This window comes from Sorex araneus, chromosome 2, assembly GCF_027595985.1.
Source record: "Sorex araneus isolate mSorAra2 chromosome 2, mSorAra2.pri, whole genome shotgun sequence".
Lineage (NCBI taxonomy): Eukaryota > Metazoa > Chordata > Mammalia > Eulipotyphla > Soricidae > Sorex > Sorex araneus.
Window position 1 is genome coordinate 31302788 of NC_073303.1, and position 16338 is coordinate 31319125.

The 16338-nt window shown below is 48.4% G+C and overlaps 2 protein-coding genes across 3 annotated transcripts in view; one reads left to right on the top strand and one right to left on the bottom strand.

Annotated features, from left to right (window-relative positions):
* LOC101540963 (heat shock 70 kDa protein 1-like) overlaps window positions 1-14832 on the top strand; it is a 32282-nt gene extending 17450 nt beyond the window's left edge. For both annotated transcript variants that reach the window (XM_055129555.1, XM_055129554.1), the window contains one exon: window positions 12657-14832. In XM_055129555.1, the coding sequence (XP_054985530.1) occupies window positions 12670-14595 (1926 nt within the window). In that variant the 5' untranslated portion in view covers window positions 12657-12669 and the 3' untranslated portion in view covers window positions 14596-14832. The remainder of the gene's footprint in view (window positions 1-12656) is intronic.
* LOC101549601 (heat shock 70 kDa protein 1B) lies at window positions 5124-7469 on the bottom strand. Its single transcript, XM_055129557.1, has one exon. It carries the CDS (start codon window positions 7295-7297, stop codon window positions 5372-5374), a length of 1926 nt encoding a protein of 641 aa, XP_054985532.1. The 5' UTR covers window positions 7298-7469; the 3' UTR covers window positions 5124-5371.
* Window positions 14833-16338: the final 1506 nt, after the last annotated feature.

A 16338-nucleotide genomic window follows, 5' to 3' on the forward strand; every position in this document is an offset into this window, starting at 1 on the left:
AATTTTTGAGCCAAATGGAGAGGTGCTCTGGGGATACTTCCAGCTCTGTGTTCCAGAGTTCCTCTCAGTGGCGATAGAGGGACCATATGACGCTGGGTGTTGGACCCAAGCATCCCATATGTAAAGCATGCACTCAACTTATTGAGCTATCTTGATAGCCTTCTATAACTAATTTTGTCTTGCATTGGTTTTGGGCCACATCCTGCAGTGTTCAGTTCTTACTCTTGGCTCTGGGCGCAGGGATCACTCCTGGCAGGGCTCAAGGAACCATGTATGGTGACAAGTCTATAATTTGGGTAGGGACCATGTACAAGGCAAGTTCCCTACCCACTGTACTATCTCTTTGGCCAACTCCTACAACTCATACTTATTTGCTTATTTATTTTAGAAATTATTAAGAGCGTATTGGAAAGTAAAATAGAAAAAACTCCCCAGTCAGGGAGGAACTTAGTATAGAAATGTTACACAGGGGCTGGAGAGAAAGTACAATGGGTTGGGCACTTGCCTTATATGCAACCAACCCAGGTTCAATTCCCGGCATTCCATATGGCCCCCTGACTACCAACAGGAGTGATTCTGGAATACAGAATCAGGAGTAACTCCTGAGCATTGCTAGGTGTGACTCAAGAACTAAACAAGAAAAAAAACTAAGTTACACATATTTTTGGTTTTGTTTTGGGGCCACACCTGGTGATACTCAGGCGTTGCTCCTGGCTCTGCATCAGGGATCATTCCTGGTGAACATGGGGCAGCAATTGTGCCAGGGATCAAACCCTACCTACTGTACTGTCTCTCTGGGAGTTACACAACTTTTAAATGAGCTCACTACCCAGACTTTGAGGATGATGGCAGGCCTTTCCCAATAAGGAGGACAAAGCAGGGGTTACTTCTAGGAAACTGGCAGCCAAGGCATGAAGTCTCAAAGGGAAGGCAAAGCGTGTTCCAGTTCTTCCCACACACAAGGCTGAAGCTTTCCCTCTTTTCTAAATTAACCCCTACTAAGACCTTACCATCAACATATTGTTTATTTGATCATTGTTTAGGATTATATGAAGCAAAAAGCAAACAGGGCACTGGTTGTGAAACCTAGAGTAGAAATATCAGTCACAAACAGGCATGCACAAACATAAACCCTGAGCTGGGTCAACATGGAAAAACCGGTAAGACCTCAGTTGGAATCCAGGTTCAAACACTTTGCTGAACTAGTGATTTTTCGCTCCCCCACTCTCTCTCACCACACCCAGTAATGCCTAAAGGCTATGCCCAGCCCTCAAGGTCCATTCCCAGATGTATACAGGGAACCATGCATGTCAGGCCTGGGAATCCTACATGTAAAGCATATGTTCAGCCCTTTGAGCTATCACCTTAAAAAATCTCCGGTTTAGAGATTTTTTAAACTTTAAGTAATTTTAATTAAGTTAATAACTTGTGAAGGCATGAGTTGGGCCACACCTAGCAATGCTCCTGGCTTACTCCTGGCTCTGTGCTCAGGGGTCACTCCTGGCAGTGCTCTGGGGATCAAACTGGGATCTGCTGCATGCATGGCAAGTGCCTTAACTTTTATACTGTCTCTCCGGCCCACTTAGTCAATAACTTTAAAAAAATTAATGAACTGTGATTTACAAAGTTATGGATAGTTGAGTTTTAGACAGTATTTTAAAATCAAACCAAATACCAGTGTAAGCCAATAACTTTCAAGTGACCCCATATTTTACCTATGAAGGTCAAGCACCACCTAACATCAAAATGGCAGAATGAAGATTAATAAACACAGAAAGTTCCATGGCAGGGACTGGAAAGACAGTACAGCAGGTAGCTTGTTTGCCTTGCATACAGTCAACCTGGGTTCCATCCAGGTACCTCTATGGTCCCCCCTCCAGATCATATCCCTGAGCATAGAGCCAGGTGTGGCTCCAAAACAAAAATAAAAGTCCCAGGACAGGGCCTAGTACATAAAAATTAAATCCTGGGGTACTTTAGGTGCTGGGACACCAAAATCTCAATGACACCTCCCTAAGGTATTCACTATGGTACTTCAAATATAGGTAACCACAGCTAGGAATATATGTATATATATATTTTTTTCTTCCTTTCTTTTTTTTTTCTTTTTTTCTTTTTTGGGTCACACCCAGCGATGATCAGGACTTACTCCTGGAAGTACTTGAGGGACCATATGGTATGCTGGGGATTGAACCCGGGTTGGCCACATGCAAGGCAAAAGTCCTACCTGCTGTACTATCGCACTATTGCTCCAGCCCCTCTTTCTCTTTTTTCCTTCTTGTGAAGCAAATAGTTGTTTTTCTCTTGGGGGGCTATACTTGGCATTGCTCAGGGCTTACTACTTATTTTGCCCTCAGAACTCACTCATGGCAGGGCTCTGGGCACCACATGGGGTGCCAGAGTTTAAACCCAGGTAGCAGCCCCATGCAAGCAAGAGCCCTGCCTGCTGTAGTATCTCTCCCGCCCCTGAAACAAAATAGTTTGTGTTGAGAGAAATTTAGATATGAAGGGGAGAAAGAGGGAGAGCGAGCGAGAGAAATAGACATACAGAGAGAGAGAGACAGACCTAAAGAGAGAGATCCAGGAATTAGAGTAATTAGAGTAGCTATGCACTTGCACATCCCTTGCAAACCATGTTTTAATTCATATCTTTTCATTACCAATTTTGGACTTACCTTCTGAATCTAGTTTACATACCAGTGCTCTGGAATGTCAAACATACTTACAGGAATGAGTAACTTCCATTCCCATCTGCCTTCCTTTTTTGCCAACTTCTTCGGGAACATCCCCAATCCCAGTTTCTTACATGGGGTCAACTCCTTGCCCACTTTGAAGTCACCATGTGAATAGCCCTTAATATATTTTTTTTTTGATGGGGAGTCACACCCAACTGTGACTCAGGACTTATTCCTAGCTCTGCACTCAGGGATCACTCCTGGCAGGCTCAGAGACTCACCCATTGTACTTTTTGGGCCACGCCTGGCAATGATCAGAGGTTACTCCTGGTTCTGCACTCAGGAATAACTCCTGGTGGTGCTAGGGGAACCATATAGGATATTGGGAATTGAATCTGGGTCGGCCCCATGCAAGGCAAATGCCTTACCTCCCAGCACCTTAATGCCCTATCTCTCCAGCACCTCTATCTTTTTTTTTTTTTTTTTTTTTTTTTGCTTTTTAGGTCACACCCGGCAATGCACAGGGGTTACTCCGGATCTGCACTCAGGAATTACTTCTGGTGCTGCTCAGGGGACCATATGGGATGCTGGGAATCGAACCCGGGTCGGCCACATGCAAGGCAAATGCCCTACCCGCTGTGCTATCGCTCCAGCCCAATATCTCTTAATATTTTTAACCCCTATATAAAACCAGGCCATAAATATTAAAAATCTCTCAAAGATGGGGCCAGAGCAATGGCACAGTGGGTAGGGTACTTACCTTCCACCTGGCCAATCTGGTTTTGTTCACTGGCACCATGGTCCTCTAAGCCCCACCAGGAGTGATCTCTGAGGCCAGAGCCAGGAATAAACCCTGTGCACCAACAGGTGTACCCCTCCCCCCACGTACACACAAATGGGGCAGGGCTGGAGAAATAATTCAGTGGGTAGGGCATTTGCCTTGCTGACCTGGGTTCGATTCCTGTTATTCCATATAGTCCTCTGAGCACTGCCAGGAGTAATTTCTGAGTGCAGAAACAGGTGTAACCCCTGAACATCACCAGGTGTAACCCCAAAAGCAAAAATAAAGGGCGGAACTTGAGAGAGAGTAGAAGAATAAGGCATTCACATGAGTCATTAGATTTGATATATGGTTTGATACCTGAGCACAGAGCCAGGAGGAGTTCATGACCACTAGTGGCTCATTTCCCCATTCCAATTCTCCAAAGGGTATTATTGCCTTAAACAAACAGATAAAAACACAATACATGTAGCTTCTTAAAAAGTTTTCAGGCTTGCTCTTCAAGTTCGTGAACATGTATATCGCTTGCTAATCTCTACGTTTCTTTGCTGCCTATGTTCTCTTGAACACATTTCTCCTCTTTCTCTCCCCTCACATCTTTCTAAATGAATTTCAGTAAAAACTATGTTGCTTAACTTAATTTTTCAGAGGACCAAGGTGATAGCACAGCAGGTAGGGCACTTGCCTTGCATGTGGCCAACCTGGGTTTGACCCCGGGCACCCTATTTGATCACCCTAACCCACCAGGATTGATCCCTGAGTACAGAGCCAGGAGCAATCCCTGAGCACCAGTGGGTGTGCCCCCTACCCCCCCCCCCCAAAAAAAAAGAATTATTTCGTGTGGGTGGGCACATGGCAGAATTCAGGTTTAGCTCCTGCTGGTGCTTGGTGGACCACCTGGTGCCAGGGAAGAGCCTGAAACTCTGGCAGGCAAAGCCTATGATCGAGCTGTTTGAGCCATTACCTGCATCAAAATTGCTATGCTTCTTTAGATCTCTGACTTTACCTAATAGTAATTGACTATTAAAATTTTTTTGTTTGGTTTTTGGCCACACCTAGTGTTCAGTGGCTACTCCCAGTATGTTACTCAGGGTTACCAGGAATCCAATATGCAAAGCATGCACTAACCCTTTGAGCTATCGCTCTAGCCCCTAAGCCTAAGAAAAGATCAACTATTTTTTTTTAGCTTTTTGGGTCACACCCAGCGATACTCAGGGGTTATTCCTGGCTCTGCACTCAGGAATTACTCCTGGCGGTGCTCGGGGGACCATATGGGATGCTGGGAATCGAATCTGGGTCGGCCACATGTAAGGCAAACACTCTACCCGCTATGCTATTGGACCACCCCCCAGAAGAGATCAACTTCTATACATGAGAGACCTGGGGTTCAATCCCCAATTCTGGGGGGAAAATACGAATAAGCAGCTCTTCTATTTTCAAAATAAAATATGGGGAGTTGCAGAGAGGCAATATGGGGCCAGAGAGATAGTACATGCTTAAGCTAGTGGTTTCGGTGGTTGCCTTTCAGACAGCTATTTGGGGTTTGATCCCTGGCACAAAATATGATCCCTGAGCAGAGAGCCAGGAGTAAGCCTGGAGCACTACTGGGTGTGACTCAAAAAACAAAAACACACATCCAGAATAAAATACAAAGGCAGACAAAACAGTGCTTGACTATTTTTAGTTTATTTTCTTTAACCATTTAATTTTCCCCCAAAAGCAGTATGCTTATTATAAAAAGGGAAATTGAAAAATATTCCAACACAAATTTAACATGGAGAATCTAGGATAAAAAACAAGTTCATAACATCAGCAAAAGCAAAATAGTTCACCTTTACGAATAACACAAACGTGAGAGAATGAAAGCAGATGTATAAGGCAAAATACCTCCAATCTGTTAACATGAGTGAACATGCTAATCTACTTCCTCAATGGTGGGGCCAGACCCAGCGCCCCCTCGAGGGACCTGAGCCCCAAAGCCACCAGCCCCAGGGCCACCTGCCCCCTGGTACAGTCCACTGATGATGGGGTTACACACCTGCTCCAGCTCCTTCCTCTTGTGCTCAAACTCCTCCTTCTCAGCCAGGGAGTTGGCATCCAGCCAGGAAATCACTTCTTGGCACTTGTCAAGGACCTTCTTCTTGTCAGCCTCACTGATCTTGCCCTTGAGTCCCTCGTCCTCCAGGGCGCTCTTCATGTTGAAGGCGTAGGACTCCAGCGCGTTCTTGGCCGACACCCTCTCACGCTGGACCTCATCCTCAGCTTTGTACTTCTCAGCGTCCTGCACCATGCGCTCGATCTCATCCTTGCTCAGGCGGCCCTTGTCATTGGTGATGGTGATCTTATTGGCCTTGCCTGTGCTCTTGTCCATAGCTGTCACATTGAGAATACCATTGGCATCGATATCGAAGGTCACCTCGATCTGGGGCACTCCCCGGGGTGCAGGGGGGATCCCAGACAGGTCAAAGCGCCCCAGCAGGTTGTTGTCCCGCGTCATGGCCCTCTCGCCCTCATACACCTGGATCAGCACGCCGGGCTGGTTGTCTGAGTAGGTGGTGAAGATCTGAGTCTGCTTGGTGGGGATGGTGGTGTTGCGCTTGATCAGGACAGTCATGACACCTCCCGCCGTCTCCAGACCCAGGGACAGGGGAGCCACGTCCAGGAGCAGCAGGTCTTGCACGTTCTCAGACTTGTCCCCCATCAGGATGGCCGCCTGCACCGCCGCCCCATAGGCCACCGCCTCGTCGGGGTTGATGCTCTTGTTGAGGTCACGCCCATTGAAAAAGTCCTGCAGCAGCTTCTGCACCTTGGGGATGCGGGTGGAGCCCCCCACCAAGACCAGATCGTGGATCTGGGCTTTATCCATCTTGGCATCCCGGAGAGCCTTCTCCACGGGTTCCAGGGTGCCCCGGAACAGGTCGGAGCACAGCTCCTCGAAGCGCGCCCGGGTGACAGATGTGTAGAAGTCGATGCCCTCAAACAGGGAGTCGATCTCCAGGTTGGCCTGGGTGCTGGACGACAGGGTCCTCTTGGCCCTCTCACAGGCGGTGCGCAGCCGCCTCACGGCTCGCTTGTTCTGGCTGATGTCCTTCTTATGCTTCCTCTTGAACTCCTCCACAAAGTGGCTCACCAGCCTGTTGTCGAAGTCCTCCCCACCCAGGTGGGTGTCCCCAGCCGTGGCCTTCACCTCGAAGATGCCGTCGTCGATGGTCAGGATGGACACGTCGAACGTGCCCCCGCCCAGGTCGAAGATGAGCACGTTGCGCTCCCCCTTGCCGCTCTTGTCCAGCCCGTAGGCGATGGCGGCGGCCGTGGGCTCGTTGATGATGCGCAGCACGTTGAGCCCCGCGATCACCCCCGCGTCCTTGGTGGCCTGGCGCTGCGAGTCGTTGAAATAGGCGGGCACCGTGATCACCGCGTTGGTCACCGGGTGTCCCAGGTACGCCTCGGCGATCTCTTTCATCTTGGTCAGCACCATGGACGAGATCTCCTCGGGGTAGAAAGCCTTGGTCTCGCCCTTGTAGCTCACCTGCACTTTGGGCTTGTCGCCGTCGCTGATCACCTGGAACGGCCAGTGCTTCATGTCTGACTGCACCACCCCGTCACTGAACTTGCGGCCGATCAGCCGTTTCGCGTCGAACACGGTGTTTTGCGGGTTCATGGCCACCTGGTTCTTGGCGGCATCGCCGATGAGCCTCTCGGTGTCGGTGAAGGCCACGTAGCTGGGGGTGGTGCGGTTGCCCTGGTCGTTGGCGATGATCTCCACCTTGCCGTGCTGGAACACCCCCACGCAGGAGTAGGTGGTGCCCAGGTCGATGCCGATAGCTGTACCCTTTGCCATGCTGCTGTCTTGCTCGCTCTCAGGTCTGGAATCAGCAGAAGGGATCTGCCAGATGGGCCTCGGGTTTTCAGAATGCAGAATCGAAAAGGGCTTCGGTCTTGGGACCCGACGCTTCAAGTCGTTAACTGCTGTTAGCCCCTCGTTGGGCTGCCTGTGGGCTAGGCTGCCCGCGGGCCCTTTTAGAGCCGCATCAGCCCCGCCTTTTTCCTCTTCAGCCAATCACCGCGTTCGTCGCGGCGGCACCTCGGGAATATTCCAGTGGTTTCGCTTTTGGTCCGCCCCCAGGCTCTCGGAGACCAATGAGCTCTTTGGATGCCGCCCCTTCCCGAACTCTCCAGGCTCTTCCCAGTGTCAGCTCTACCCCTATTCCCTAGTCTGTTTGGGGATTTGCCGAGCCATGGAGGCTTGGGGAAGGGAGGTCGTGTGTGAATTAGGGGCGCTGAAGCCGAGGCGGGGGTGTTTGTGTTGATGTATGCAAAAGAGAGGGGCGGGGCCGTACTGCCGCGCCCCTTTGCGTTACAATGGACCTGCTGTTTGACCTCATGGGCCAGTGTAGAATCAAGATGATAGGACAGTAGCCTGCTCAAAGTTGTATGGCGGGGAGGGAGGGGGGTGGGGGGACACCAGCTGTTTCAGTTTGTAATATTAAGGGAGCCCCTGCTTACAGGGGCTCCAAAATCATAATTTTTCAAACTGGATCGCAGGCGTAGAGAAAGCAGGTGAGTAGGGAGTGGTGGAATCGGTAGGAGGAGACCCCAAGGTCTTTTTCCACGGGAACTGAGTGCCAGTCGTGGTTTGGGACGTTTTCAGTGGTCAAGTGACTTGGAGATTTCAGAGCTGTGGGGTTGAGGTGAAATAACCAGTCAGTAAATAATTTTGATTTTGATTTTAATTTTTTTGTTTATTTTTGCCTCACCCCTCTGTGTTCAAGTCTTATTCCTGGCTCTGAGCTCAGAGAGTACACTCCTCTTGGGGTTCGGGGGATTATGTAGGGTGTCGGAGAATTGAAGCCAGGCTGGTGGCTGTACTATCTCTCCAGTCTGTGATTTTTCACTAAAGAAGCCAAGTTTCATTTGGGAGAAGAGAATGATTGCCTGGAGTACAGCACCTCTCCGGAACAACTGAGGAGGGTTTGCTAAGTATTAGCAGCCACCTTCATGGCTTGTCCAAATTCTATCATAAAACCTTAATGTCAGGGCTGGAGCGATAGTACAGCGGGGAGGGCATTTGCCTTGCATGCAGCCTACCCAGGTTCGATTCTCAGCATCCCATATGGTCCCCTGTGCACAGCCAGGAGTAACCCCTGAGCATCGCTAGGTGTGACCCAAAAAGAAAAAAAAATAAAGCCTTAATGTAGAGTAATGGAGTCTAGAAAGGCAGCTCACCCATATGTGGGGATTTGTCTCCTAAGGTGACCAGAATATAAAGAATTCTTATTTATTTATTTATTTACTTATGGTTTTTTGGGTTAGGGGTTACTCCTGGCTCTACACTGAGGAATTACTCCTGTTGGTACTTAGGGGACCATATGGGATGCTGGGGATTAAACCCAGGTCAGCCGCATGCCAGGCAAATGCCCACTCCATTGTACTATCGCTCCATCCCCTATTTATTTATTTTGTTTTTTGAGCATACTTGGTGATTCAGGAATTCCTGAATTCCTGAATTATATTCAGGAATTACTCCTGGCAGTGCTTGATAAACCATATGGGATGCTAGGATCAAACCCTGGTCAGCCACATGCAAAACAAATGCCCTAACTGCTGTATTATTGCTCCTGTCTCAACATAAAGAATCTTGAATGTAGGACTGAAGCAATAGTACAGTGGGTAGGGCACTTGCTTTGTACTCAGCCAACCCAGATTCGATCCCTGGCATCCCATATGGTCCCCTGAACATCGCCAGGAGCAATTCCTGAGTGCAGAGCCAGGAGTAATCCCTAAGCATTGCCAATTGTGACCCAAAACCAAACCAAAACAAAAAAATCTTGAGTTTAGCAGGAGACAGGTGTGTAGTCTCAGCATTCAAAACAAGTATATAATAGGGACTGGAAAGGTAACACAAGAGCTAATAAAGCACTTTTCTTGCATATGGACCCTGGTTCAATTCCCAGCATCACATATGGTACCCCAAGCACCACCAGGAGCACCTGAGAACCTGTAATAACCTCCCAAACACTGCGGGGGGTGCCCTCTCCCAATTAATATATTTATACATTTACTTATTTGGGGATTTTAGGCTATACCCAGTAACCCTCAGCTTACTCCTAGCTCTGTGCTCAGGGATCACTCCTGGTGGGACCATGGGGACCATATGGGGAGTCAGGCATTGAACTTGGGTCAGCTGTGTGTAAGGCAAGTGCTCTATTCTGTCTGGGCCCCAATTAATATATAACATAGGATAGGGACAGTTGAGTCCGTCCTGTGAGAAATTGGAAGCAGTATATGCCCACTGCCCTCCTGTGTCCTTTGTCTGTTAGTCCCTGGGCCTGACCCAGTAGTGAGGCAATGCTCAGGTACTGTTTTGGGCTCCATGCTCTAGGTCGTTTCTGGCAGTGCTTGGGGGCAACCTCAAGGTGCCAGGGAACAAACTTGGGCCTCCCACATGCCAAGTATATGCTTCATACTATTGTGCTATGTCTCCAATCTCACTTTTTGGACCATGCTTGGCCATTCTCAGGGGCTACTCCCAGCTTCGTGCTCAGTGGTTGCTTCCAAGGATGCTTGTCAAGGGGGGAGAATGAAGTGCAAGGAATTTAATTTAGGGCTCCCACATGCAAAGCCTGTACTCAAGGCCTCAGAGCGAGCTCTCCAATCCTTTTTTTTTTTTTTTTAATCTCCACCAATACCTAGTAGGGTTACTTCTAGAATGTTGCTAAGGGAACCCTCTGTGCTTCCCTTAGTCCACACAAGGTGGAGCTGAAGATAAAACTATGTGGTGCTGGGGCTGGAGCGATGGCACAGCGGGTAGGGCCTTGTTGGGGACTGCTCAGGACCCTGAACAAAAGAGAACCCCCGAAACCTTTACCCTGGACAAACCGGAAAATTCCATTACCAGCTTTGCATAACCTGATGCGCAGGTGCCCTTGTGACAAAGGAAATAGCTAAACTCAAGAAGTAAAAGTAGCCCAGGGCAGTTAACTAAGAGACCCCAAAAAGCCCGTAAAGTAGAGTGCCTTCCTCTACACTAAAAGCCTTGTGCATTCCTCCTGACAGATGCTCCTGCCAGATAAACCCTTGCCTTCCTCTCCCCACTATTTCTCAACCTACTCTTGGAGAATGTTGTAAGCCCACCAAAGTACGCCCCGAACCTTTCCTTATTTGGTCTGAGAAGACACTTCCCTGATGATTGACAACTTATGTACCAACCCCCTGCTAAGAAAAGTATAAAACCAGCATGGCTGTTAATAAAGTTGCCCTTGATCGGCATGTGTCGTCTTGGGCCCCCTGTTTACTAACCTCACTAGTCTTATTTCAGGTCGGGACCCTCACAGAATCCACCCAATTAGGAGTGCTTTCCACTGTTGTCTCTCCGCGGGCCGGAGAGATCTCCGGGGGAACGCGCAGGGCCTTTGCCTTGCAAGCGGCCGACCCGGGTTCGATTCCCAGCATCCCATATGGTCCCCTGAGCACTGCCAGGGGTAATTCCTGAGTGCAGAGCCAGGAGTGACCCCTGTGTATCGCCAGGTGTGACCCAAAAACAAAAACAAAAACAAAAACAAAAAAACTATGTGGTGCTATAGATAAAAAGCATCCACACTAACACCTTGTGTTCTCTGCCCCAATAGTCCATTAGGGACATATAGGACCATAGACAGTACAACATGGAGAGTGCTTGTCTTGCACATGGATGACCTGGATTCAGTCCCTGGCATCACATACAGTCCCCCAAGCCCTGCTAGGAGTGATTCCTGAGCACAGAGCCAGGAGTAAGCTCTGAGCATAGTCAGGTATGACCCAAAATAAAATTTTCAAAAAGGGACATATATACTAAGCTAAGGGCAGTAATAGTCAAAGAGTCATAAGGTGGAAACAGTGCAAGTGTTCACAGAGGAATGAATGAATGAACAAAATGTGGTATTTCCAGTCAACTAATACTATTCATCTTTAAGAAGGAAGCAATTTAGGGGATAGGATGGTGCTTAAATCTCATCCAGACCTTCACTCATGTGAAGCACAAACTATCATTTTGTCCCAGTTCTTAGAAGAAATTTCTAACACATGCTTTATCTTAGATGATCTTTTGAGTTCATTGTGCTAAGCAGTAAAAATAGTCAACAAAAGATAAATCATGTATAGGGCCTGAGCAGGTAGGTAGGGTGCAGCAGGTAGGGTGTTTGTGTTGCATACAGCTAACCTGAGTTCTTTTTCCAGCATCCCATAATGGTCCTCCAAGCATCCCCAGGAGTGATTCCTGAGTGCAGAGCCAGCAGTAACCCCTGAGCATTGCCAGGTGTGGCCAAAAAAAAAAAATTAAGTATTTAAAGTAGTCTAATTCAGGGGCTGGAGCTCTAGCACAGTGAGTGGATAGGGCATTTGCCTTGCACACGGCCAACCCGGGTTCGAATCCCAGCATCCCATATGGCCCCCTGACACCGCCAAGGGTAATTCCTGAGTGCAGAGCCAGGAGTAACCCCTGTGCATCACCAGGTGTGACCCAAAAAGCAAATAAATAATAAAGTAGTCTAATTCATAGAAAGAAAAAGATAGTGGTGGTGGTTGAGAGGGGAGGACCCCATCTTTCAGTGGTAGTACAGTGGGTTGGGCATTTGCCTTGTACAAGGCCGACCAGGGTTCGATCCCCAGTACCCTATATGGTCCCTCAAGTCCTCCAGGAGCAATTCCTAAGCACAGAGCTAGTAAACAGCCCTGAACAATGCCAGGTATGGCCCAAAATCTATAAAAATAAAATTAAAGAAGTGTGGAGTTGGGCTGTGGGGAGTGGAGTATAGGATGCTGTTTAATGGGTATACTGTTTTAAGTTTTTCAAAAATGACGAATTCTGGAAATTGTTTGGATAACACATGAATACATGAATGGATCTGCTACTAAACTGTATGCTTCAAAATGGTTTGAGAAATAGTTAAGATGGCAAATTCGTGTTACATGTATCTTACAACAACAAAAAAGAATTTTTACATTTCTTTGGTTTGCTTTTAGTTTTTTTCTGGGGGCCTCACTTGGTGGTGTGCAGGTCGAACCCGGGTCACCCCAGTGGTGCTAGGGGTACTGCGTGGTGCCAGGAATCAAAACCAGGCCTCTGGTACACACAAAGCATGCACTTAGCCCATTGAACTATTTTTGTGGCCTGTAAAAAAATTTTTAAATACTCAGATGACCTTCTCATACTTTTTTCACAGGGCCCGTAAAACCATGGCAACAACAAAAGGAATGGCTATTGGCATCGACCTGGGCACCACCTACTCCTGCGTGGGGGTGTTCCAGCACGGCAAGGTGGAGATCATCGCCAACGACCAGGGCAACCGCACCACCCCCAGCTACGTGGCCTTCACCGACACCGAGAGGCTCATCGGCGATGCCGCCAAGAACCAGGTGGCTATGAACCCGCAAAACACCGTGTTCGACGCGAAACGGCTGATCGGCAGGAAATTTAACGATCCTGTAGTGCAGTCAGATATGAAACTTTGGCCTTTTCAAGTAATCAATGAAGGAGGCAAGCCCAAGGTAATGGTGTCCTACAAAGGGGAGAAAAAAGCTTTCTATCCAGAGGAGATCTCTTCTATGGTACTGACTAAGATGAAAGAGACAGCTGAAGCTTTCTTGGGCCACTCTATCACTAATGCTGTGATCACGGTGCCCGCCTATTTCAACGACTCCCAGCGCCAGGCCACCAAGGATGCAGGGGTGATCGCAGGTCTCAATGTGCTGAGAATCATCAATGAGCCCACGGCGGCCGCCATTGCTTATGGCTTAGATAAAGCGGGTCATGGAGAGCGACATGTCCTGATATTTGATCTGGGTGGAGGCACTTTTGATGTGTCCATCCTGACCATCGACGATGGCATCTTCGAGGTGAAGGCCACGGCTGGGGACACCCACCTGGGTGGGGAGGACTTCGACAACAGGCTGGTGGGCCACTTTGTGGACGAGTTCAAGAGGAAGCATAAGAAGGACATCAGCCAGAACAAGCGAGCCGTGAGGCGGCTGCGCACCGCCTGTGAGAGGGCCAAGAGGACCCTGTCGTCCAGCACCCAGGCCAACCTGGAGATCGACTCCCTGTTCGAGGGCATCGACTTCTACACATCTATCACCAGAGCCCGGTTTGAGGAGTTGTGTGCAGACCTGTTCCGGGGCACCCTGGAACCCGTGGAGAAGGCTCTCCGGGATGCCAAGATGGATAAGGCTAAAATCCACGACATTGTTTTAGTAGGGGGCTCCACCCGCATCCCCAAGGTGCAGAAGCTGCTGCAGGACTACTTTAATGGTCGTGATCTCAACAAGAGCATCAACCCCGATGAGGCGGTGGCATATGGGGCGGCAGTGCAGGCAGCCATCCTGATGGGGGACAAGTCTGAAAAGGTACAAGATCTGCTTTTGTTGGACGTGTCTCCCCTGTCCCTGGGTCTGGAGACGGCGGGGGGTGTCATGACTGTCCTGATCAAGCGCAACTCTACCATCCCCACCAAGCAGACTCAGATCTTCACCACCTACTCAGACAACCAGCCCGGCGTGCTGATCCAGGTGTATGAGGGCGAGAGGGCCATGACGCGGGACAACAACCTGCTGGGGCGCTTTGACCTGACTGGGATCCCCCCTGCACCCCGGGGAGTGCCCCAGATCGAGGTGACCTTCGATATCGATGCCAATGGTATTCTCAATGTGACAGCTATGGACAAGAGCACAGGCAAGGCCAACAAGATCACCATCACCAATGACAAGGGCCGCCTGAGCAAGGATGAGATCGAGCGCATGGTGCAGGACGCTGAGAAGTATAAAGCCGAGGACGAACAGCAGAGAGAGAAAATTGCTGCCAAAAATGCCCTGGAATCCTATGCTTTTAACATGAAGAGCGCTGTGAGTGATGAAGGCTTGAAGGGCAAGATCAGTGAGGCTGACAAAAAGAAAATACTTGACAAATGTAGTGAGGTCCTAACGTGGCTGGAGACAAATCAACTGGCAGAGAAAGACGAGTTTGATCATAAGAGGAAGGAGTTGGAGAAGGTGTGTAACCCAGTCATCACAAAACTCTACCAGGCAGGGTGCACTGGCCCTACCTGTGGGACGGGGTACATGCCTGGAAGGGCTGCCACAGGCCCTACTATTGAAGAAGTTGATTAATCTCGTCTGGAGCTGGAGAAGGGTCCTCAGGGATGAACCTAAGGATGTATCTAAGATGAATTTTGTTGCCCTCGTGTTCAAACATTGATTCTTGAATTGACTGGACCTGGATTCTTGAATCAACTGTACCTAAGTTATAATCCCTTTGAGATTCTGATGGAGTCTCTTTATACCATCTTTTCACATTCTCCAGTGTCTTCTTTCTGACTCGGGAGTGAAACTCATAGGGAAAGTAGGCCCCTCTTTGAACCATTTGATGAATTTGAATGTCTGTATTTATTTCCAGCCTTCCCAGCTTGCTTTATTCCTTATGGATGGTTGTCACTCAGTAAATCTGTTCCTAAAGCAAATTATTTCTGGCACATCAGACTCTAAGTGTAGCTTGAAAAGTAAAGAGTTAATGAAGAGAGTATGTGTGGACTAATTATGAACTGTGAATGATAAAACGGGTAAAGGCAAAGTAGCTAAATTTCCACAAATTAATGATTTCAAACAGGAGAGTACTTTTATTATTATTTTTGGCCACACATGTCAGTCCTCAGGGATCACCTCTGGTGAGACCATACGGGGTGACAGGGATAGAATCCAGTGTTGGCCCTGTGCAAGGGTGTAAGGCACCCTACCTGCTCTACTATCACTTCAGTTCCCTCCAGAAAATACTTCTGATCATCTTTTGCCCAGGTAAAGCAGTTGTTAACTGTGTAGTTACTACCTATGTAAGTATAATTAACTAGAGTTATGGGTCAGAGCTCATTGGGCTGAGTACATGCTTTGCATGTGGGTGGCTGAGGCTAGATCTCTGGCACTATATGGCTCTATGAACACCGCACAGAACAACCATCACACTGAGCTAGGAGTAGTCCCTGAGGATCTCCAGCATGCACCTGCAAACAAACATTAAGAAAACTATAGTGATAGGGGCTGGAGCGATAGCACAGCGGGTAGGGCATTTGCCTTGCACACGGCCAACCTGGGTTCGATTCCCAGCATCCCATATGGTCCCCTGAGCACCGGCCAGGAATGGTTCCTGAATGCAGAGCCAGGAGTAACCTCTGTGCAATGCCAGGTGTGACCCAAAAAGCAAAAATTGAAAAAAAAAACTATAGTGATAGACTTTACTTATGTTTCAGCTGGGGTAGAGTGGGGCAAACTTCAGTTTAATGGCGGGGTCTAAGAAATCCAGCATGTATGTGCACATATGATCCATTATCATACCCTTTATAATCAGAAAACATTTCTCCAGCAAATTCCTGAAAATGGGTACTTTTATGCAAACTGAGAAACACCTAATTTTGTGTGGATTTTTGTTTTTTTGGGGGGAGTCATACCCACGGGTGCTTGTGGTAGCTTTTGGAGGTGCTGAGGGTCAATTCTGGGTTTCCTGCAGGCAAGGCATGTACACCTGCCCAGTGAGATATCTCTCTAGCCCAGTGTGGTATTTTTTCACCTGTTGTGTCACTAGAGTGTATTTATAAAAATCTTGGCTCGAGGATATGGTTCAAGTAGTAGGACACATGCCTTGTACGTGTGAGGCCCTGGGTTTGATCCCAAGCATAGCTTTTCCTGAGTGCTGCTAGGTGTGACCCAGCACCATAGCAGCCACCACCACCAGACAAAATAACCTGGGGACATGAGTGCATCTGTGTTCCTTTTCATATGAAGGGTCAGTAATTAGGAGTGAAACTGAGAATAGGTATTTTTCTTTTTTGTTTTTGTGCCACACGTGGCTGTGCTCAGGGCTTA

Coding starts and splice junctions, on each gene's coding strand:
- LOC101549601 (XM_055129557.1), bottom strand. CDS start 7,297: ATGGCAAAGGGTACAGCTATCGGCATCGACCTGGGCACCACCTACTCC.